At 42.6% G+C, this 24,494-nt stretch overlaps 1 protein-coding gene across 3 annotated transcripts in view; it reads left to right on the top strand.

Moving 5' to 3' along the window:
- The window catches only part of RAD54L2 (RAD54 like 2), a 68,655-nt gene that overhangs the window by 525 nt on the left and 43,636 nt on the right, over positions 1-24,494 (top strand). For 2 of the 3 annotated variants that reach the window (XM_042018641.1, XM_042018611.1), the window contains exon 2: positions 21,593-21,799. In XM_042018641.1, coding sequence (XP_041874575.1) covers positions 21,649-21,799 — 151 coding nt within the window. In that variant the 5' untranslated portion in view covers positions 21,593-21,648. Of the gene's footprint in view, positions 1-17,817; positions 21,800-24,494 lie in introns of those variants that run through there. The other variant, XM_042018621.1, reaches the window with a different exon arrangement.

Here is a 24,494-nt window from a genome sequence, read left to right as displayed (position 1 = left end):
GGGGGTGTGCGCGGAGCGGCGCGGGGAGCACGCCCGGCCCGCGGTGGGCGCCGAGTGGGGGCGGCGGGGGAGCGGCCCCCGCGGTCCGAGGGGCCGGGAGCGTTGCGGGGGTGGGAGGGCGGAGGGGCGGTGCTGCCGGGCCGCCCGGGGGGCGGGTCCCGGTGCGGGGCGAGGAACCGGGGGCTGCGGGGCTGGGCCCGGGGCTGGGACTGCACCCGCCACCGGGAGCGGGGCGGCCGGCCCGGGGCTGGCCTGGCCGAGCTTCGGGGCCGGAGCGAGGTTCTGCTTGTGGGGGCGCCGGGGGGTTCGCGTGTCCCCAGTGGGGTGCCGTGGCTCCCGGGGGTCCGCCCGTGCTGGCAGCGCGGTGCTGAGACGGAAGGGCCTGGCGGAGCCCGGCCGTGCCCGGGCCCAGCGGCTGTCACACTCCGCTGTGGCCGAGCAGCAATGATCTGTGGTCCTGGTAAACATGGTCTATGGGACTGGTAAACAGACATGCAAAGTCATAATTTAATGTCTGTGTGAGACTTGTTGGTGAGCTTTGGATGGGGAAGGCTCGGTGTGCTGAGCTGGTGCTGTTGATCCTGTTACCTCTCCTCTCCTGATCCTGTCTCGCGGCTTTTTAAGTTGCTCCCTATGAGGAATAGTTAGTGGGTGACTGGATGGTTTGGTGCTCACGTTTGGTAGAGCCTCTTAAACTCCATTGAAATCCCCTCCTGTCTCTTTGTTGATTGCTGCAGAACTGGTGCTTTAAAAAGTTATTACTACAACCCTCCAGTCTATGTGCAGGTGGGGGAATTTTGGTTAAAAAAAACCCAAACCAACAAACCCAAACAGTAAAAGGAAATAAATGTTCCTTTTTCCTTTTTTTTTTTTTTTTAATGCTAATAAGATGGTTACATTTGCTTGTCTTTATAACTTTGTTAACGTTGGTTGTCCTTTGTATGGTTATGCAAACATCATGCTTGGTGAGTAATCACTGAGCCTATAGGAAATCACTGCAGAAACTTCTTTGTTGGTTCAAGATGTTCTGCTGCCTGGTTGAAGGTGGTAGCTCCCCTCCCTGACGTGGAATAATGGGCCTTGTGAGTGGTCTCTGTGTGCTTCAATGCAGAATCAATTAATTTAGAATAAACAGCCTTTGTTTAAGTAGCTCTGCTCTAGGGGCAGCAGCACCCAGCAGAAGAAGAAAAACAAAACAGTCTGCTTAGACCACTGCAGGTGCTCCTGGTGGGAGGTGGCATGGCCTTGGTTTGCTAAGCGAGGCTTCTTTTCCCAGGTGTGGAGCTGTACACCCTGAATATACAGAGAGAACAACGCAGCTTCTTACTGTGTGACCTTACAGCATCAGAATATAGGGGTTGTTCCTTGAGGGTAGGTGCTGAACATGAACTTTTCAAGAAATATACAGTTGCTACTTTAAGGAAGAGCTGTTGTGGATGTGTGACGTTTTCTGGGTTGACACTGCCTCAGAGTAAACACCACCTTCTCCCAAAAAAGCTCTGAATGTTTAGGCACTGTGTTCCACTTGTACTGCGCTCAGGTAATTGGTAACTTCTGCACCTCTCAAATCTCTTGGAATTTCTGATTTGATACTCAAGACTATTGCAGATCCTGGGTGGGAACATCCTGTGCTCTTGTGAGGAGATGAACCAAACAGCATGGGTTTTGTCTCCTCTCAATAGTGGTTGCATTTTAGTGAAGATTTGAAAGGTATAACCTGGCATAGAAAATTGTAACAGGACATTGTGGTTTTCTCTGGGATCCAAGTTGACATTGTGGAATAATTCAGAATGGAAAGGGCCTCAGGAGGTATCTAGTCCAACCTGCTGCTTAAAGTGGGATCTACACCAAGGTCAGACAAGGACTTTGTTCATTCAGGTCTTAAGCCCTCCAAAGACAAAGGTTTTGTCAGTCTCTGTGTCCTTGTTCCAGTGCTTGGTTGTCCTCGCCAGAAAGGACCTTTTCTCTAGGTCAGGTCACACCTGCACCATTGCAGTTTGTGTCTGATGTCCTGCTTTGTGCCTCTGTGCACAGACCTCTGTGTAGGTCCAGGAGATCTGCTGTCACCTCCCCAAAGCCTTTTCTTCTCCAATCTGGACCTCCCCATCTCCCACAGCCTCTCTTCACACAGCTGTGCCCCTCTGAGCACCTCGGTAGCCCTCCACTGAACCCACTCTGCTTTATCCGTGCCTGTCAAGTACTGGGGATGCCCAAAACTGCCCGTGGTGTTTCCAGTGGCTCTGAAAAGTGCCGAGTGCCAGGGAGCCACGGTTTCCCTGGATCAGGGTGGCTGTGCTGCTGCTGGTACAGCCCAGTGCTGTCGCCATGTGCTGTGTTTCTGAGTGCAGGGGTGTATTTGTACACACATGCTCACCACCAATGTCTTTCACCCTCCTGCCACACAGCTCTGCAAAGAGCCTCATTCATATGCACACATATACATGTGTAGGTACACACATGTGTCAGATCACATCACCTGCAGCACTGAACAGTAGTTTTTCCATCATTTCCCACATATTCCAGTCGTCACTAGTGTGACTCTGGGCTCCCTGGCCTTTCCAAACTCTTCTGCTGTCACACCCTCACTGGTTGTGTTTCCCAGCACTGACAGGTCTGCCTGTTGGATTGCCTTCACTTTGTTTCTCAAAATTTTGTTGTTTCAAACGCTTCTTTGAGATGTATTAAGTTACTGTGCTAGGAAGGGAGTGGCAGACTTTTCCGTGGAGATTGAGTTGAATCTGCTTTGATCAAACCCAGAATGTAACAATGTAGAAAGTGTGCTTTCAAATGTGGTTGTTTATGGGTGTGAGTTGAATGAAACAGTAGGGTACAATGTTTTTAAGAATGCTGTTAGTTGCCATGCAACAATGTTCCTGCAATTTCTTTGAACTTGTTTCCATCAGGGGTTTAGAAGTTTTTGGGAGACAATACCCTGTGGGATAAATATTCTCTGCTAAAAAAGTCTCTTATTTTAAACCTAATTATTGAGAACTTAGTCCTGCAGAGGTTAAGTACTGCTTGCTGTTCCTAGATCCTTGGTACAGATATCGTTTTGAGACATGTTTTCTGCTTACCCAAAATAATTTCTGCATTATATTTACCTGATTGTTGAGTTGATTACAGCTGAACTTGTTTCAGAGAATGCTCATCTCAGGACAGAAATTTGTTGTGTTTAAGCAACATTTTAGCTATGTAAAAATAAAAGAATTTATAGAGAGCTGGCATTTCCCTTGCTCCCCAAATCAGTGCTTATTAAGTACTTTCACCTGCACAAAAGAAGACTTGTGTAGAATCTGATATTTAGGTAATTTGAAACAATGAATGAAAATTTCATTTCTTGTTAACTTTTAGAAACCTCACATTTAATTTTTAGGGCTTTATGCTTACTAAGAAACAGTATTGAAGGGGAATGGTAAAATAATAACCATTTGTTGTTTCAGAAGGGGACAGAATTAGCTGATGAAATCAAGTGTCATTATAGACTGGGAGAAGAAAGAAGGCGGGGTTACAGGTAGCCATGAGAAGGTAAAATTTGTTGAACAGGCGCCTTTAGAAGCTGGTTGAGTTTCTGAGAATATGATGGTGTTGTTTTGTTATTTGGTTTATTTTAAGTCATCCTTTTTTAAACCAGCTTGCTAGTGGCATGTAATTCTAAACAATACTAAGTTATTGATCAGTATTTTGTATGTGATAACCAGCAAATGCCAACTGCACGTTTGCAGACAAAATTGGTATATCTGAAGTTGAAACAAGTTTTGAGGGGAAAAAAAAAAGGTGAAAAAGTATATATTGCTTTCATTCATGTAGGTATAAAACTGCATAAAAATATCAATAAGATTTGTTACTTTGAAAAATATCCCAAGGTATAGAAAATAAGCTTTCAGAAATTCTTAAAGGTCAGATGTACCATTGACTCAATTTATGCCAGATGTGGAATAGCAGAATTTCTGTGCAGTCCTGTGAGCAAGGCTGATTCAGTGCTATTGCAATCCCAGAGCAGCTGTAATTGAAATCTTGTTCTTACTCAGTAGTAATGCTGGATTTGGGGTCAGTCTGACACCTCCAAAAATCTTGTGGCATTTCAAAGGTATCTGTGACTCACTTGAAATGTTACACCACTCAGACCTAATAGCAGCATTTTCAGCATGCTCTAAAACCTACAAGTAGGAGCAGTGATTTGAAGCCCTCTGGAGTGGCCCCTCAGCTTGTCCCAAAGCTGCTGTTCTGAGAGTGTATCCACAAGTTGAAATGCACAAACAAAGAAAGGAAGAATGATCCAAGTTTGGTATTAGTGACAGTCAGTTATTCAAGCATCGGAAAAGATATAAAGGCTGCGATGCTCTTGTCTGGAGGAAGTATTGATCCTGTGCTGGGGAAAAGTGCTGAATAACTTTGTGACTGAAAATCTCATTCAAAGATGCAGAAATCTTTAGGGGAAGATTGTTAGTCAGTTGCTTCAAAACCAGGCTGAAGAAATCTGTTAGATGCAATCAGTGTGGCTTGTAGTATAAACACAGAGTACAGCGTTCAAACCATGCAAACAGTGCCCTCTACTACTGCCCTAAATCCTGAGAGGAATTTCTGAGCTGCAAAGTGCAGTTACCATTTGCTTCTTGGACACCTATTTGAAAGAGGAGAGTTGAGATGAACCAGTTTCTTGCTGATATGACTTGAGTTACTCTTTCCTCCTCCTCCTCCTCCACACATGCACACACAGTGGTACTGGTAGGAGCTAGGTAAGAATTAAGTGTACTAACAAAATTTCTGCTACTGTAACAGTTTCTATGCTCGTGGACCTCTGATGGCATATAAGTAGAAAACCAGAGGTGGAAAAACTCAACATGTGCACATGCTTTCTTGGGTTACAAATACATTGAAACTGACACTGAACCAGGAGGACTTTGGTCGAGTCAAGTGCAAAACAACATGCCTTTATATAAGAGAGGCACTAAACTTATAAAAATAATTAAAGATGTTTTCTAGTGATTTGGCAGAAAACTTTACTCTGGCGTTCTCTGTGGCAAGCCAGCTTGATCTAATTAACAAAGAAGTGGAGCTATACAAAGGCAAAATTGACCAACAGAAAGTGCAGAACGTGGCTGGTCAGGTATAAAGCGTTTGTAGGGCAAGCATAGGATGGGAAGTAATTGAAACACAGTGGAAATAACATTATTTTGACTTGTACTTTCTTCTCTTCACATTGAAAGTTTTTAATCTAAAATTCTTGTGAAGAAAACTTTTCTAGCCCAACAGAACTGTGGAAACGGCATTTTAGAGACATGATAATTCACCAAAGATTTTCTCTAGTTTCTCAAGTCTCACCCAGAACATCAGCGTCAATGAAGTGTGGGTTATTATATTTGGAGTAGTTGAATCCAGAATAAATAGGTTGTTAAAGTGTATCAATCTTATGTGAATTGCTCTAGCTGTTTGTTGCTACAACAACCAACCAAACCCCCAACCAAACAAAATCTGTGCACCTGTCAAAGCCTGGAAGTGGATAGTGGAGCACAGGTGCTCACACTGCCTGCTGAGTCAATGTGGGAAATGGAAGGTTGCTCAAAAAGGAATTGATTGAGTAGGGCTGCTGGTGGGATTTACTCAAAATTAGTGAAGCAAAAGAGACTCTGTTACGTGGCTGGGGAGTAGCAGTGCTCTGGAAGATCAAAAAATTCTAATTAAATCTCTTGTATCAAACACATACTTACAAATGGGATTTGTGTGGTAATTGTATTCCCATGACTGCTTCAGTCAATGAGGGTGTTGTTGAAAAGCGAATCTTGTTCAGCAGATACAGTTTCATGTATGATCTGTGAGTCAACACCTGGATTAAAAACAGTAGATGTGGAAAATAGAATATGAATGGAGGATTTTTTCAGGGATTTATAGTAGGTCCAGAGCTTTGTAGTATTTTTGTCAGTGGCCTGGAAGAAAACATGAAATTAGAGCTGTTCAAATTTGTGGATTATGTAAAGGTTGTGCCTGAGTGGTGATGCATGAAGAAGGAGCAGCAGCTGTACAGTGTCCTCTGAATTGTTTGGGTAACTGGGTTTAATATGGCCAAATGTTTTTATAGAGCTGGAGCACGTTATGCATGTTATGGGAAAGACTGGAGGCTGTAGGTTTAGAATACAGAATTGTGCTTCCAGAAACCAGTGACCTTGGAAAGGATGGCAGGAGCAGAGCAGATATATGGCAGTATGTGAGTCCTCAGAGCTTAAAATAAGCGAATTAATTTTTTAAATACTAATGTACATTCATAATAACAGGAAATACTGAATAAAGGCAGAGAGGTGAAATCAGTTGCAGAGTATTTTGACAAGGTTTAATGTTGGTGTTTTTAAAGAGATGTTCGAAGGCAAGAAAGATGTAGTGTTCAATGTTATTTAAGTGATTAAAGTGCTCATTATAAAACTTTTTCTTGAACTGCTCAATCGGGTTAGCTTATTGCAAGGTATTTAAAGGTTTCTCAATTTTCTTTGGGTAGAATGGGCTGTGTACCAAAGGGCTCTTTAATTTAGTGGGAAAAGATACAATAGCAGCCAGTGCCTGGAAGTTAAAAAGATTATTTCAAATTAGGAAAAAGGCACAGATTGTTAACAGTGAATGTGATCAACCACTGAAGACATTAGGAAGATGCTTGTGAGTATTAAGGAAAATTAGGATGTCTCCATCTCTCGAAGTCATCAAGTCAGGAGAAGTTTAATTTGAAAGATATGGGTGAGGAAATGCACTGTAAATGTACAAGTGTACCTACTACCATACAAGTGCAGAGGCATTGGCACTTGCCAAAGAGGTCTCACCCAGTCATGTTCAGACTTTTCCTGCCCATGCTAGAGTCAGTCAAAGGGTCTGGTGGTGGTAGTTGTTCTCTTATAGCACTCCTTTAAATCTATTAAGTGTACATTTTCTCTCGAGGGAATAAATGTGCTTGTATGGACCATGTACTTAAATGAAATCAAATATTTGTGATCTCTTTATTTGGGAAGCACTGTCACTTCTGTTGATGGGGAGAGGAAGGGTCTGTATGGGGAAGGACAGGGATGGCTATTTCATTTCCTGAACAGGTTGAAATATCTTCCGCAGTGTTTTTTCTCAAAAAAATCTGATACTGTGCTCTTAAGAAGTTTACTCCAGTAGTGAGTAGTTTTTACATTCTGTAGAAATTGCTTTTTCATTGGGGGAAGAAATTGCATGTGCTCTTGCTGGCAGAGGTAGCTCTGAGTGTGAATGCAAAAAGACGTTGTGTCTTGTGTGCCTCTGCCAGTATGAAATCAGTGTGTCCCTTGTCCACCAGAGGAATGGTTTCTGTTGTGTTCTGTCTGCCAAAGCAGTGAAGGATGTAGAGAGGAAAAACCTGTGGGTCCTCTCCTGCCTTGGCCATTAGGGAGATTATTGGTTGTCTGTAGGTTCTCAGTGCACAATTGGTTCGGGATGTTTTCCTAAGCCCTTCTGGAAGTACAATGGGAACTAGTCTGGCTGTGACAGCAGCTTGTGCGTGGTAGGCACCTTTCCAGACATCCTGATCTTTTCCCCATCACAGGATGGGTACATGCCCAGTCGTGTTGGAGGAAGGGCTGTGGGAAATGCAGGAGCTGGATGATCTGCTCCTGGCAGATTGTCCTGGATGGTCTTTCCCCACGCACCCCTCGACTTTGGCAGGGAATGAGCACCTACACTGACAGCCCTTGTGCAGAAAGGGTGTTTCCAGCAAGCATCACATGTAAGCTGTCTGTTCAGGATCTCTGGTTTTGGGGAAGGGTCAGCACTATAACAAGTGACTTCTTTTATCACTGAAAGAGGTTGTCTTGCTGAAAGAAGTTACCTCCTTGGAGCGTTTTCCAGCCAAGTGTTACCTTTTCTCCTCTAATACTTACTTTATTATTTCAGCAAAGTCTTGTTTTCTTTTTTTGCACTCCTGTGCTGACCTGTACAGGAAGACTTAGAGGTAAATACTTCTGTTGAGGGAAGTTGTTTATCTTTGAATTTTCTTGCAGCTTGGAGGGGGTGTGTCTCCTCTGCATCTCTTGCTCTCCTTTCTGTTATCTGGTCTGACCCATTTTGCTGACAAAGAGAAGGCAGTGACGAGAGACAGAAGTGGTTATAAGTGAACAGTTTCTTTGCCTTCCCCCCCTCCTCCCCAGTGATCTGCTGGCTTCTCTTTGCAGTTGCTTTATGGCAGGGAAGATTGAAGGTGAAGAGAGTTAATTGTCTGGGAGTCTGTATAAGATTCTGGGGATTGGAGGAGATGGTAGAACTTGGGAGATAAGGATTTCAGTTTTTTCTATTTTGTTTAATCTTAATGTGCTGGAGCTCCTCCTATATCCTATACCAGACAGGTATCTTTGTCATGGTTGCTGAGGGGACCTGTCTCTTCTCACTTATATCTTTGCTTGGCTGTGACATTATTTAGTATGAGTTATAAAATGTGAAAAATTTACCTGTGGCCTGGGTCAGAAAATCGAGACCAAGAGCAGTGGTCTGTGGAGTGGCAGTTTCATTCTTGTGAGAAGAAAGGATGAGAGAGGACTTTTAGGACCTTGTGCCAAGGGTGTTTATGCCTCCTTGAGCAGTTTGGGTGAAGTTCAAGTGTTGAGTGAAACGAACACAAGGCAAACACGGGATGTGCATGAGAGGCTACATACACCGGTATGTATTTATAGCCAAAGCCCCACAGTGGCTCTTGGGGAAAGGTCTGTGTTCAGGAATACAGCCCAGGAATATCTACTTATCCCAGACATAATAAGATACAACACGAAAACAAAGAAAGGCAGAGAACTAAAGAAAGTGATTCTCTTATTCAAGTACTAAAAATCAGCCCTTGATCTCAGGCAAGGTCATCATGGCCAAAGTAAATTCCTCCTCATGAGGTTAAAGAAATTACCCATTTGTTCTCATGGTACAGATTGCATCACTTCCCTTTGTCACCCCATAAAGGTGTTCTTTTAACAAGTCCCTCTGAGTGCATTTAGAAGGCGACATGCCCTGACCCAGAGAAGATTCTGTCAGTGCTGGTTAGCAGTTTCTCAGGGTCGGGACAGCTTATCTTCCTGTTCCCTAAAACAGAGCCTTATCCTGCCTTTTCTAGTGCCTGTGTGTAATTGCAAGGACCTGTTCACAGAGGCTCTCGCTAAAGATGTTACATGCTAAGGACTTACATGAGGAGGTGTATTTTGCTTTGAGCTCTGGGCAGTTTAAAAGTATTTGCTGTGGGGAGAGAGAGATGCACAGCAAGGGTGTCTGATTGCATGATATAAATTACGATACTTCTGCCCTTTGAGTGGCAGTTGCATTGTTTTTTTCAGTTGAAAAAGTCCAGCAAAATGAAGTTCAGAAACAGTTTACATAAACCACATAGTGATGCCATGACTATTCAAAGAAAGAAACAGTTGAGAAAATTATCTTGCCTTGGCTACATGCATCATCCTTTGGGCTGGAGCGTTGAAGGCAAGGAAGCTTTGTTACGAGGACCATCTCATTTTCTCAAATAGAAATGCTGTCTGGCCCCTGCACTGGAGCAGTAAGTATCTGGCTGCTTAGAGCATGGCCTTGGTGAGAGTGACTCCAGCTTGGTGAGCCCATACCCAGGGCTGCATGTTCTCACCCTCTCACTGGTTTTTCCCTTTGTGCCCACACAGCTGTTCATGCAGCTTTGTGGTAAATCACATTTAGGAACTGAATTTTGCTTCCAGGTAGGTTTTCAGCTGAATCAGTTTGCTATCCAGCCATGCAGAGGGTTGTGCTGGCACGGTGTGGGAGCAGCGTGTGAGTTGGGAAAAGAGCAGCTGCTGCAGAAAATGTGTCCGAGGCCTGGGAGGCTGCAGTCAGCAAGAGGGAAAATGGGTAACTTAATCAAGGCCGAATGGTGATTACCGTTGTGGTGCCTCTGAAATCTGAAAACTGTCTGTCAGTGTCAAGGCACGTCTCTGTCTCTCTAATTGGTGGGTTTAGCATCAGGGTTTGGTTGCCATCTTCTGTTTAGTGCGCTCTTTTATTCAGTCTTTGCATTTATTATTTGCATCACTCACCGACGGAAGCAAAAGGAACAACATTCCCAGTGTAATGTAACTGTCCAGAGGCTCGATTACTCTTGCAGCATTGCCACTTAACACTTGTGTGAAAAGGCATCTGGCTGTGGCTTCTCCTTTCCCAAAGTAGTGCAAGAGCTGTATATTCCTTAAAAAAAATGCCAGGGTTATGGAATGCACCTCAGCAGCCAAACACAAGCTTCCGGGCATAGGAAGTAAGAAAAACCAGCTTGTTTTTATAGGGGACGTTGGGGTGGAGGAGATAGCAGGAAAAAAGAATATTTTCTTAAATCGAGGAGTTGTTGTAGGAGGGGTGACATCAGTTGGATTTTAAGTTCCTTGTCCGTAGGTATCAAGGAATTGAGGAAATGGGACCAAGAAATAAACCTCACAAGACCAGTGCCTTTTTGTTCTTAGTATACAAAGCGTAACACAGGCTCTAAATAGGGAGCAACAGTTGCCTTGAAAACTGGGTGTCAAGGTGACCTGTTGCATGGAATAGAGAAGATTTGGAATTGAAGAAGTGCTTTTGAGATCAGGTATTTGGAGAAAAGCTGTTATCCCAGAAGAGATTTTTTTTTTCTGATTTTTCCCTCAGTCTTGGGATGTGGTCCTGTTATCTCTGGAGAAGAATTTCCTGGGGAAGCTGGTTTTTTTTTTTGGTGGGGGGGAGCTCTTAATTCTGGACAATGCATAGTAAGATTTACCCTAGCCAGCATTTTTAACTTTGTCAACTGTAACTTCACATCCTGTTCTCCAATGAATGTGGGAGTAGTTCAGGTGTGTGATCTGAATTTGTTTATTTTAGAATGGCAATAGTTAACTGCCTGAGGGAAGTAAGACCCAGATAATGAGTAGAGAACACTGGAGAAGTGGGTGATCTGCTTAGTCATGCAGACTCTGTAGGAAAATGTTTTTGGTTGGGTTGTTTGGGGTTTGTTTTTTTTTTTTTTTTCAATTTCTTCCTTAAAAAAAATAGCTTAAAGGTGCCTTTTCCTTCCTCCTGTACTTACCGTAGCACTCACAAAAAGCAAGAGAGGAGATCTTATATTTCAATTAAATCAATACTTCTGGTCAGGGAAATGCTTATTTTAACAGAATGAGATACTTGGCCTCTGTGCTAGTGTGGAACCTCTTTGTGAATATCTATCCTTTTATTGTGATGAGAAAGTCTTTAACTTTTATCATTTGCCTCCTTCATTCCTAACAAGGGGATAACTATGAATGAAGTTGACTGAGATTTTACAGCATTGCCAGTAAATCTCCTTTGGAAGTGCAATGTAATTAGTTTTCTCTGTTAAAGAATGCTATTAACTGTACCCAAAATCTCCCATCAAAATAAGAGTTGTAGTTACTACATAAATTTCTTATTTCAGCCCAAATCAATGATAATCAAGAATTCCTATAATTAAATAAATGAGCAGTTTCAGTTAAGTGACTGGGCAAAAAAAATGGCCAAGCCCAGAGTGGTGGAGAATGGTGCCACATCCAGCTGGGCACTAGTGGGGTTCCCCAGAGTTTGGTATTGGGTCCACTCCTATTTAGTATCTTTGTCACTGACCTGGATGAGAGGATCAAGAACACTCTCAGCAAGTTTGCAGGTAACACCAGTTTGGGCAGGAGTGTTGATCTCCTGGAGGGCAGGAAGGGCACAACAACCCCCTGCAGCACTACAGGTTGGGGCTGTAGTGGTGTCTGAAAAGCTGCCTGGCAGGAAAGGACCTGGGGTGCTGTTCAACAGTGGCTGAATGTGAGCCCAGGTGTGCCCAGGTGGCCAAGGAGGTCAATGGCACCTGGCTTGTACCAGCACTGGTGTGACCAGCAGGACCAGGGCAGTGACTGTCCCCTGTGCTGGGCACTGGCGAGGCACCTCAAATCCTGGGTTGAGTTTTGGACTCCTCACGACAAGAAAAACATTGAGATGCTGGAGCTTCTCCAGAGAAGGGAACGGAGCTGGGAAGGGGTCTGGAGCACAAGTCAGATGAGGAGGAGCTGAGGGAGCAGGGTGGGCTCAGCGTGGAGAAAAAGAGGCTCAGGGGGGACCTTATTGCCCTGTGCAACTCCCTGAAAGGAGTTTGTAGCCAGGTGGGGGTTGGTCTCTTAAGGAACAAGCAACAGGACAAGAGAAAATGGTCTCAAGTTGTGCTAGGGAGGTTTAGATTGGATGTTAGGCAAGATTTCTTCGTTGAAAGGGTTGTCAAGCGTCGGAACAGGCTGTTCAGGGAAGTGGTGAAGTCATGAGCCTAGAGGGATTTAGAAGATGCATCAATGTGGCACCTGGAGACACGGGTTAGTGCTGGGTTAGTGGTTGGACTCTACGATCTTAGAGCTCTTTTCCAACCCAAACAGTTCTATGATTCAAGACTAATAATTCAATAATCTAACTAATAATTGAAAAGGAGGGGAGAAAAAATAGTGGTGAGGCAAGAAATTCCATTCCTCTTTTATTTGGGGAGATAACAGCATCTGAGTGTAGGGATGTTGACTTGTTACAACATATGGTTGCCTTCACTTGGGATTGTAACAAGTCAAGACGACACAAGAAGACCTGACTTTCCTGCTGTTCCCTCTGTTCTTGCTCACTGGGCACGGCTGCCAGTCAGGCAGTATTTGCAAACACTAAATGAGCTTTGATAGAAAAAGTGGTCATTTGGGGAAAGCACTTGACTGAGACTTGCTCTTAACTTTGAGAGAAAGAATACCCAAAAGGTTGTGGGTTGTTTGAAGATCATGGCCGAGTGCTCTTTGTCATTCTGCTTCTGAATCTGGGAAATGTAACATTTTGGATTCTGTGTGGGTATGAATGTACAGTATTGTGTGTTTGGTAAGAACAAGTACTGCAAAAGACATTGCTAGCATTAACAAAAGTTAAGTGAATTTATACACTTGGGAAGTAGTGACATTTTTACTCTAAAAGAGCTATGTTTGGTAGCCAGCAGCTACTTCTCTAGATGACTGTTGTGGTGCTTATTTGTCATACGGTATTTTACAGTCATTTGTTAATATGTCCCTTTTCAATTGCTCCTTCCTGGCTTAACACTGGATATGCTTGTGTTGGCTGGTATGTTTGGCATAAGTTGGGACAGGACAGTTGGATACGTTTACCGAAAGGGCATGGTGTCCCTCAGGATATATTATCTTCCTGCTAATATTTGTGTATCTCCTTAGCCCAACTTGCATTGTGCTGCTTTTAAAGCTCTTCTGGAAGTAAACTCCAGTATGTAGAGTCGTATACTCACAATTTTATAAGCTAAACATGTAATATGCACATCATGAGACTCATAGCTCTGTTTCTTTCGTGAAATAATATTTATTATCTCCATTGGGGTGATTTTTTGTGTGTATGCAAACGATCCCCTCAGCAGTGTGTTGGGTTATTTGTGCTCTATGGGGAGAGGCAGTAAGCTGCATTATTTTCCCTTTCAGGTCTGTCCAAACCATTGGGAAGTTTTCAACTGGCAAAACACAACGAAAGTGGCGCTTCCATTATTAAGGACAGAACCACAGGAGGCTCTTTCATTCAGTTGCTTTCCTTGTGAGCTGCCTGTAGTGTCAATGTTAAGTGTTATCAAAACAGATGTATTTGTGCAGGATAGATAAGGATCAGTGTGAGTGTTTCATTTTGACCTGTTTAGTGGGAAAGGCAAAGATCAACAGGTTTTGCTGACTTTGTTCTCAAAACTAGCAGAAAAGTGGCGCTTAATGTTTAAGTTTTTCCAGCACTCTGCAGTGTTGCAGGGAAGGAATGACTTTTGGAGGGAATAACTCTGAAAGAAGTTTATGACAGTTTTTAATCCTTTAATGGATTTTTAATCTACTCTGGAATCCAATAAAAATTAGCTTAATGTCTGATTGCATGGCAGAAAATTGGGTCTAACATATGCTAATTGTCATCCTCATATCACATGAGTTCAAAACTATTTATTTCCATTTCCTCCTACTTCAAGATTTTTTGGTTTTCCTCTTTCTTGTTTTTGCTCTTGTTCAAGTTTCTTTGGTAAACTGTAGGTGGCATAAGTAATACTTCCTCATCCCTGGTGTAATCGTCCCCTGGAGGTGGGGTAGGTAATAAAGAGGAACAAACCCTTGTGGAATTCTTCCTTTTTCTGCAAACTACATAAACCTGAACCTCAGATTTTAAGTCCAGTTTTGAAGAGGGAGAAGGATGAGGCATCAAAACCAAGCTCCCAGACCTCTGTGATTCTTAGTACTGAAATGCAGACCCATGACCCAAAGCAGAGTTGTGTTTACTTTGTGGTCTGGTGATGCCAGTGTGCAATGTGACTGGCATCTGTCTCACAGGGCATGGTGGGCTGCCCTGGACTGCTGCTGATGGGAAAGCTCATTTCCTGAGCAGGAACACAGCTGAAGGCAGTGAATCATTCCCCTGTAAGGAAATGTACTTCTCTGGGAGGCAAAGAGAGAAGAGCATGCAGATATCGTGATACTGAGAAAATAGGATAGAATTAGGCCTTTTAACATTTGGAAAACTTGCAGTTTTCCTCATCCTGAAAGCTAAAAACATTGTTTATGAGCTGTGCCAGTCTGTGTCTGAGGGATACCCTTCAAGGAGGTAAGCCATAATGTTAGCATATCTCAATGACCAAAGGCACAGCTTGTCTTCAAAGAGTGACAGTGACTGATCTTTCCTTGAGAGGGGAATAGCTCCGTGCCTTTTCGCTCCTCTCTGTTCCACTGCTTCTGTTTATGTAATTTAGTCTTGATTTATTACATAACTTCTTCTCTGGCACCTATGTATGACAAGAGCTTAAACTCTAGAGGGATCTTCCAGTTATCTGTATCCTCCCTGCTTGGGAATTGACTCACATCTTGACATAGTTTGGGTGTTCACAAAGAGAAAGCTTGGCACACCTCTCCCATGAGCTGACTTTTCAAACCTATCTTTTGGAATTTGAGAATGGTAATCATTAATGCAAGGTAGGCAAGTCTTTCCCAAATTAATCTGCTATATAAAATGTATTGGATATAATTTGGAATCCTGACACGCTGTGCCCTACTACTGAGTTTTCCCCATCATTTGAAATATTTTCTCAGGGTTTTACTCCCCACACAGGTCTTGGTTGTTTTCTCTATAGCTGCAGCCGCATGGGCAAAACATGTAAAAACACTCAAAAGTGGCTTTTATATTGAAATGCTGTTTGCTTTGAAAGAAACAGTGATCAGGGAAGGAGAGTTTCCTTTAGCAGGTAATGCAAGTGCCATTTAGATAGAAGCTGACAGACAGCTAAAACCAGATGGAGATTCTGTGAAGTAAGAGAAAAATTTTGTTATTTTGTGATGGTGTTAATCCAGATGAACGTCAGTAATTACTGGAAGCCGTGCTGATCACATGCTTCTTACCTCAGGTAGCCTGAACTTTTATGCAGTACAAAACAAACTGCTCTTCTGTGGTGGTTCACTGGTGAGGACATTTTGAGTATTTGAAAGGAAAGAGTTGACTTATAGGAAGTCAGTTTCTGCTTTAATACAATTAAACAAAATTGCTTTTAAAAGCAATGCATCAGTCATTAGGCAAATAATTATATACATATCTATATATATGTACATAAATACAAACGCAAAGACATTTGCCCATTTCTGCTGGCTGTGTCCAGAGGTGAAAAACCTCACAAAGTCTGTAGGGAAGGGAGCACTGGCATCTTAAGGAGAGTTCAGGTTTTCTTTGAGGGTTACAAAACGTTGCCCCTGCCGGCAGTAGGGTGTTCCCACATCCCTCCCGAGCTGCAGGACAGGTCCCCGTGGCTGGCGGTCGGCTCCCGCAGCAGGTGATGGATGCTCAGGTTGTGTAAGGAGCTGCAGATGCTGCCATTGACTCACGCTGGCTCTTTTTGTTCGGATCGCAGTGGGAGCCAGGCCTTATGTAATGTTCACTGTCACATTCTCAGTGCCAGCGCTGTCATGTCAGCAGAGGGGAAGGATTAGCTCTCCCTTTTCTTTCTTTATGGGTAGATTTTAGGGGTTTTTGGGGGTTTTTTGGTTTTTTTTCATTTCTCCCACTCTTTCTTGCAGCAGCTTTTGTTGTTTATTTTGTCAGGGAACAACCAGTTTCAGGCTGGTTTTAGTTCTGTGGTGCCTTTTAGGAGGGAGATTGTTAGCCTGGAGAGAATAAAAGAGCAGGTCCGGCAACTCTCTCAAAACTGATATATGGATGTGTTTTTAAAAGCTGTCTGTTATTTTTTTGTCTCAGTTCCTGTTCCCCAGAAATCACAGTGGGCTCCTTAATACTCACATCCAGTGTGGGTGAAGGCTAGATCCATTGTCCAGTATTTATGTGGAATGGGGAGAAGCACGCTTGCCTTCCTCAAAAGAGTGGTCCAGGACAAGCAGATGCTCCCCAATTTATGATTTTACAGGCTGCTTCTTTTTCCTTCAGTTTAATATTCCTGTGGAGAACACATCACTTAGAGGGGATCAATGCCACTTAGTCTGTGATTTGAGCAAGATGAAATAAAGGAGGAGAATTGGTTTCTTCCTTCCCAGCCAGCAGTGTGTGGCCACCAGTTAGCTGTGAGTCACAGCAGAGAAACTGCATAGCTGGAGTCTCGATAGTCTCGGGCTTCAAAAGAAGAAGGGATTTAAATCACGAAGTCATCAATTAAGGATGGCTTTAAATGCAATTTTGTGGGGGGAATAAGTTCCTGTTGGGTTTTCAGTAAACACTTCTTTGCTTTGTTTAAAGCATATAGGAGTCTGCTGGACTAGTGTAGTAAAACTGGTGGCTCCTTTTTGAAAAAATATTTATCCTTTTAGGTGATTCCCCCCGCCACCATTTTTTACATGATAATTTAATAGAGGTGTTAATATGTTGCATAATGTAAATTAGAGAAATTCTAGTGTTTGTTAGAATCAAACTATTCAAAACCACTGATCTCAGGTTTATTTCTTACTAGATTGTTAAATTGAACAGAGAAGTAGCATGGTTATTTTGCAATAACATTGCAAGTTATCACTTGCAAACTGTTACAAGACTTTTTGTCATAGAGAAGCTTAAGCTCATGACTCCTTTACTGATGTAGCTGTGTGCTTTATAGTAATGTTCTGTTACTGAAGGCTGCCTATGAGGTACCAAAATAGTGCTAGTAGTGATCTAACAAGCAGATGAGATTTACCCTGAGGAACCAGCAGTTACCTTCATACACATCCAGTTTGGAGTGTTTGTGTGTGAGCTGAGCGTATTAAGAGGAATCTTATGGCCCCAACCAACCATTTTATTATTTTGCTGCCAAACAAAAAATAAAAACATAAAAGGAAATTATTATTACCATATAACATGACTGTCTAACAGAGACTGAAGAGCGTTATGCAGTACAGTCTTAGAAATACCTGGTTTTATTAAACTGTCTGTGCAAATCCTCTTGTGATTTGCCGGTGTGCTTGATCCTGTTTCTATGGCCAGGCACCACAATGGCCAGTGTGAAGTCTTGGTTACAAAACAGGCTTTAAGGGACAAATCTTGATGAGTCCCAGATATTGGCCTTGGCTGGAGGTTGGGGAGGTGATGGAATCCTCTTTACTGTTCAGCACTGGAGCAGCATTAGTGTTAAACCTGCCCTTTCTGAAGGGATTTGTATGGGATGGTTGTGTACTCGGGAATGAGCATGTCCTGTGCCTAAATCCCTTGTGTTGTAGTGGGCCAAGAGCTTCTGTAAAGTAACTTTGGCTTTTGTGGCTTTTTATAGGTACAGGGGGGAACCCTGCTCCTCCTCCTCAAGTGAGGAAGGGCTCCATTCTGCCTTGTCTTGCACCCTTGCTTTTTACTCGATGGTATTTGTAATAGTTAATTAAATAATGGTTTAGTATTTACAGTGCTAGTGGATCCTCTGATGAAAGTGATGTACAGAAATGCCCTAAGTCCCCACATCCCCTGATGATTGCTGTTTCACCTAAGAGTTTGGCTCGTGGCATACATGACCCTGTAGTGAACAACTATTATGTAGAAGGAGAAAAACTGCTTTCGCATTTCTCTCTCAACTTTGTATTTAAGAAGTGATTTTAAAGCTTTGCAGAGTGAAAAAAAAAAAAGAGGATGACAGAAATGTGTCCAAATTCTCAAGGTTTCCTCATCTAGAAGTGGGCCTCATTTCTGTGCAGGCTGAGGAGGAGGCAGTCATCAGCACATGGCATTTACTTACTATCTGAAGTGTTCTACCTTAAAAAAGCAAAGCCCAAAAAACTTGAGAACTATTTTTATCTTAGTTGAAAGACGGGACATAATACATGAGAGAGGCTGTCTTGGATGTTAATTTGATGTGCAGTTGATTGCAGGGTTTAACTTCTGGGTAGGATAAACATGACAGCTCTTTTCTCCTCCCTGAGTAAGCAAGAGGAATTTTTCCGAGTGTTTCTCCCTAATATCCCACCCCGGTTTCTCAGCAGCCTCACCTCTGTTGAGGCACAGTGCTGGAAGGCTGTCTGGCTATCTGCTGTACAGGTGGTGCAGAGGGTTTGATTTGCATTTCTTGGAGCTGAAACCCTCCTCAGGCACACATCCCACTCGGGGGCAGCTCATGGCCGATCCAGTGTGGAACTGGGAAGAGTCCGGTGGCAGGTAATCAGTTTATCTCTCGCAAAGTGCCCTTCCTCCAGCGATTAAACACTGAGCACAGTGTGCCTGCGTGTGCAAAGGCAGGAGATGGGGCAGGTTGGAATAACTCAGCCATAAAACAGTAGCGGCAGCCACAATCTGGCCCTGTTGTGTAATTCCCCTTGGTGGGAGGCTCCGAACTGGGTCAGATCGGTGTGAGAAACGAGGGCAGGCTCTGGGCACCGCGTACCTGCTGCCTGCTCCCGCTGCCACCAGGCAGGGTGGGAACCCTCCCGAGACCCGGCTCGGGCAGCGGCAGCAAGCGCAGCTCGAGGGAGGGAAGGCACCGAGATAAACGGCAGCACGACAATAGGCACAGAGGAGTTAACCATCTTTGTTTCACCCAGCTCTGCAAGATTTAATTAAGTCTTTTCAAAAGCTGCTGTTCAACTCTCCTGCATATGGCCGGGGCTGCTGAGCAGGTGTCAGGAGTTGGCTTATACAGAACGTGTACTCACTGCTAAACAAAAATAAAGCTTCGATTCGAGCCCTTTTGTGCTCCAGTCTGAGGGAGAGCCGCTCTCCACTAGGTTTGATTTTATCTATGGAAATACAGAGACTCATATCCTTTCCTTTAAACAATTTTCAGAGAGTGTTTTGATTTGGTTTTTTTGTTCTTTAAGGTTCTGGGACAAATGATGGAACATGAGAGGATGACACACAGGAGGATACTGATGGGAGAAGCTGTATCATGTGTCATTCTTTGACCCGGAGCATTTAGTGACATTACAGCACTTCTGCTTTTTCTGTTTGTAGATGAGTTCATTCCTGCCGTATTAGCCGTGTTTGTGTTTCTTTGGTTGGTTGGTTTGGTTTTGTTTTGGTCATGGTCAGTTTGCTGGGATAGTAAAACTTAGAAATTTTAAAATATGCTTCTGTGGATATGGTTTCAAGGTGGTTTATAGCACAGTATGGACAACATGGGAATAAATAAATCCCCTTGAAATCCCAGGTGACCCACGAAGGTGACCCTATTGACCATCTCCTCCTGAAATGTAAGGCAATGTGCAGCTTTGCAAGTTACAAGTTTGAATATGTTTGTTTTCATTAGGGCTGAATATCAGCTGGAAGGGAACATTCTTTCTATGTAAAAGAAAAAATAAGTCACTGTTTTGAAATACACATAGACTTTAGCACAACATTTGTTAGGAAAAACTTCTGATAATAGATGGCTTTGTGTCTGCAGCCCTTGACTGAAGTCACCAGCCATCAGAAAACAAGGGATGCTGGAGGTCACCGTATTGCAGCAGCCTGACAGCAACTGGGCTTGTACCTGCCTACCAGCCGACCACAGAAGCTGAATTAATATCTTTGGCTTGTGTAAATTGGCACAGTTCCACTTGAGCTAATTCGGATTTTGGCCTTTTCTACCATCTGCTTGAGTAAGCCAAGTAATTTTGTGTGACGTGTGTAGTAGTGTAAGGACTTCAGTTGTCTCTGCCTGGTGGTAAAGTGCTCCTGGGACTGAGTGCTGAAAGGCTTCCTGTTCCAAAGCCAATCTCTGCAAAGAGATTCTCTTCCCTGTGTTTACTTTCTTTCTGACACTCTTCAATGTTACTGAGGAGCTGAGAGGGGCAGAGCAGAAGCTGATGACTTCAGCTGGAATAATTCAGCATACTCAACAGTTAGATTTTTCAGCCCTGCTACAGGGGTGTTGAGTTGTCTTCAACCTTCAGGTTTCTGAGTTAATCTGGTAACTTCTGAAACACAGCTGAAAATGAAATTTAAGTGTTAAATGAAATGAAATTTAAAGTGTTTATAGATATTTGAACTGCCTTATTTGCTTAGAAGTTTGGGGTTTAGTCTTTTTGTTGTTGTTGTTTTAAGTCTGATTAGTTCTCAGGTATTTTATAGTTTACAGTGGAAATGTGGTGTAAGTTGGGGGCAGTGGGAAGTGAGTGATGAGAAAATGTTTCCTTCATCTTTCTTTAAAGCTTTCTGAAGAATGTGTGGGTAGTAATTCTTCTGCAGCTTGATCTTTGAATACATCCTTTGCTTATGTTCCTTAAGATCAAAATGCCTTCTTTATTTTCCTTTCTTGGTTGTGTTTCTTTTCATCCATCATACACAGCTCCTTTAGGATCATTCTGTGTGTATGGAAGAGGAGTGGTCACCCATCACTGTCCAGGAGTGCCAGTGCATGATCTGAACAGATAAACTTGTGTCTTTGAGATTGCCCTGGTCCTCTCTTCAGGCTTTATTTATGTGTTCTACCACAATTTCTGCTGTGTTGCACTGGAGTGGTGTAGCAGAGAAGTTATGCACAGCCAGCCCCAGTTCTTGTCCTTGAGAGAAAGGAAATGCAAATTTTGTCTGCTCCATTCTTCCTTTGTATTTACTTTTCTTCTTGCCCTGTTTTACAAAGGGAGTTCAGCTTCTAGAAACTGGATCTTTGTTGTCTTCTGCCTGAATTATGAAGGTAACACTGGTTTTTGGTGTGTGGCTGGATCAGAGTTCAGCCAGGCTGTGATGAGGAGCTGGGTGAATTTGCAGTGGTACAACTGAAGCGGGAGGGGGTTTCTGTCTCTGATCCATGTCTGTACACTGTGATGGTGTTTGCAGGGATCAGGCTAACACATATCCAGAGGGGATGCTGACACTGATCCTTTTTTGTATGCTTCATGTTTGGATGATAGTGTTCTGAAATTGTTCACATAATTTATTAATTTTTGCATCTCTGAATAATCAGGCATTGATTCCAGGAATCTTCCTGCTGTGTGCATGTCAAGGATACCAATGAAGAGATGGAGATTCTTCAATGTTGGGCCTGTATCATTATGATCCATTTCTTATGGCATTTGTTTTCTACACAGGATTTTGTGCTTTGTCTGATATCTAAGTCTGTTATTTAAAAGGCTGATTTGGTTTGTTATGTGCAGCAGTCCTGCTATGATGTTGAGCCTTGAGGCTCAAAGGTTGGGATTTGCTGGGCTCACATAGCTCTTTTGTGTCCTTTCAGGGCTGCCTCACGGTAGAACATGAGCAGGTAATGCACAAGGAGCACCACTGGGAATCATGTCAGACGAGTCAATCTCAGGGAGTGATCCGGACCTGGACCCGGACTTGGAGCAGGAGGATATGGAAGAGGAGGAGGAGGAAGATGAGGAGGAGGCGATGGAGGAGGACAATGATGGGGATGACGAGGAGGACTTACTTGATGAAAGTGGTGAGTGAATGGGGTTGGGAATATACAGAACTGGCTGTAACCCCTTGGGAGATTGTGTAAGGGTTAGGATTTATCCAGCTCTGGGTAGGGAGAAGTGCTTATGTGGCTGCTTAGCCTAAACAGGGATTTAATATATGTTAAATATGGTCTCCTGGACAGAAAAAATTTCCATCATGAAAACAAGCCACAAGCATAAATGGTAAGGAGGATAGAATTTTTAAAATAGCTTCAAATTTTGGGGAAGCAATTATATAAAGAAGTAAATAAGTCAATTTACAATTACTTGTATTATTTAAAGGATGTGGTGAAAATAAATATATTTACATCATTGACTTGCCCCATACATGAACAATTTGATGGATGCTATGGACAATTATTGCTCATTCACAATAATCTTTAACAGCTGGAAAATGTTCTTTTCTGCCAACATACAGGTTGGGTTCTCCTTTGTTTGTTTGACAAGATGAAAGATGGAAGTGCTGACAAAGTTGTCACGTTCTATCCTCACTTAGTTCCACCTGCCCAGCTCTCCTCTTCAGGAGAGGAACAATTCAGGTCAGGGCCAATACAGGTGTTTGTGGGCCTGTGCTGTGCAGGTTACGTTTGAGTGTTATTAGGTAACTGTTCTGGGTCATGGCATGATCGTAGAAATGTTTGTTGGTCCAGCAGATGGGCTGATGTTCTAGGGCACATAGACAGGAATGCAGAGCTCAGGTGGGAATTGCCCATGCTGAATTTGCCATCAAACTCTTTGTATCACAAAACTGTAGCCAGAGCCTAAAGGGGTGCTCTATCTGCTTCCTTTAAAATTGCAATTTTTAATAACTTCGAAGGCTATGCAGGTATCTGAATACACCTACCTAAACCTACAGAGAATAATCTTCCTTTTCTTAGCATAGAATGTGTGTTAAAAACAGATACTTCCCTCTTCTAGTTACTAAAGAATTTTTGGCTTCAAAGTAAATTGTTGTCCTTAAGTGTTGTTTGTTTTGTTCTTATATTCTTTCAGCCATGTGCTACTTGAAGATACTGTTTTGATTTTAAATGCTTTCATAAAAATGCTTACACAAACAAATTGTATTCCTCTTTTTTTTTATTATTCACATGATAATGAGAAAATGTTTCTAATGAGAAAGTAGCAGAAATGGAAGTGTTAGTTCAGGTAAGAAACAAAGGAATTCCCAATCCCAGTACAGAAGAGTTACAAGGTCACAGATTACTCTGTCTCAGAGACTGGTGATGAGGATGTCGCTTTGTTCACGGGACCCTGCACCCGGTGGAGCAGTAGGAAGTGTGACGTGGTTGCCAGACTTCTATTAACAGAAGGGAGTGTCTGTATGTCATGTCCAAGTGGGTCATGCCTCATGGTTATTTTATCAGAGACCTATGTACTTTATCATCAACATCTGTATTATTGTGAGTGAATACTCAGAGTTGTTTGTCAGGATTATTCTTTCCAAAGCAAACAAGATCAGTGTAGGTATACAGAACATTGTGAACTGCTAACGACAGCTGTTTATTTTCATGTTAAAACACTAGAAACGTGTTTATGTTTTATATTTTTGTAGTGACTAATTAAAAATAAATTTTAACAAATGTAGAAAATAATGAGGAACAGTAAAAAGACAATTTACATAAAACTAACATGAAGTATTTTTATGGTTGTTCATTAGGTGCAAGGGAAAACTCCCTTCCACGAGCTGAGCAAAGCTAGATTGCCTCTGAGGTTTCAAATTGTTTAGCTTTAATTCTGTCTGCCACAATATCAGAATGCTTTCTGGGTGCTTAGATGTATAATTATTATCTTCTGTGGAGGTGTCCAGTCTGCTTTTCCTGATATCTTCTTACAGCTACACACTAGCTCCAAAATGTCATTTGGCATCTGTATCACCTTAGATCTAATATAAACCAGTCTCTGGCTCTTCAGCCTATGAAATATAACCAACTTCAGAATTAAGAGGTTTGTTTTATTTTGCCCATCTGATGTTTGTAGTCCTGTCTCTCTGTAGATTAACCTCATTCATAAATACCATATTGGGAACAGACAGTTTTATTCATAAGAAGGGATGCAGTGCTCTAATGTTTATATTATGAAGCTTTTAAAAAGCTTAATTTTAATAATTTCTGTTAAAACTTTGTTCTCCCTATTCCCAGCTGTGCTGTTCTCCTCCCCTCCTGGTATTGTGGTTGTTCTGATCCCACTGGAGATCCTGGGGGGATCTTTCCCTTGTGGATGGGCTCTTGCATATTTCTAGAACTACAAGCTTTAGATGATTATTAATCTTTCACAGCTATTTCCTTGGAAGGATGACAGGCTGCATAAACATTTTCTCCAAACTGAAACTGATTATGTTTTTAAATAATAGTGATTATATCAATTACAAAACTAACATTTTTACAGTTTGCTTGCAAAATAGTGGCTTTGTTTAGGATTTCCATGTCCTGATGGTGACTCAAGAACTTTCCAGTGTTAATGTAATGTTATCCACACTTGGTGGTGGTGGATAGTATCATCTCAGACTTAGCAGTGACTTGTGTTTTGCATGTTTAACCTGTTTTTTTGTCTTTCTGATACACATTGTGTGTTGAGTTAATCCTCATGTGTAGTTTCAGTTCCATAATTTTCTAGGAGTTCTTTTTACGTTCTGGTGCTTGAGTGCTATCTTCAGTTTTGGTACATTTTTCTCATTTCTGC

Source organism: Corvus kubaryi, unplaced genomic scaffold (assembly GCF_017639235.1).
Source record: "Corvus kubaryi isolate FWS band 111438036 unplaced genomic scaffold, C.kubaryi_AGA036_p1.0 124, whole genome shotgun sequence".
In the NCBI taxonomy this organism is placed as follows: domain Eukaryota; kingdom Metazoa; phylum Chordata; class Aves; order Passeriformes; family Corvidae; genus Corvus; species Corvus kubaryi.
Note: the sequence above shows the minus strand (reverse complement) of the source record. Positions and strands in the feature narration are given on the sequence as shown.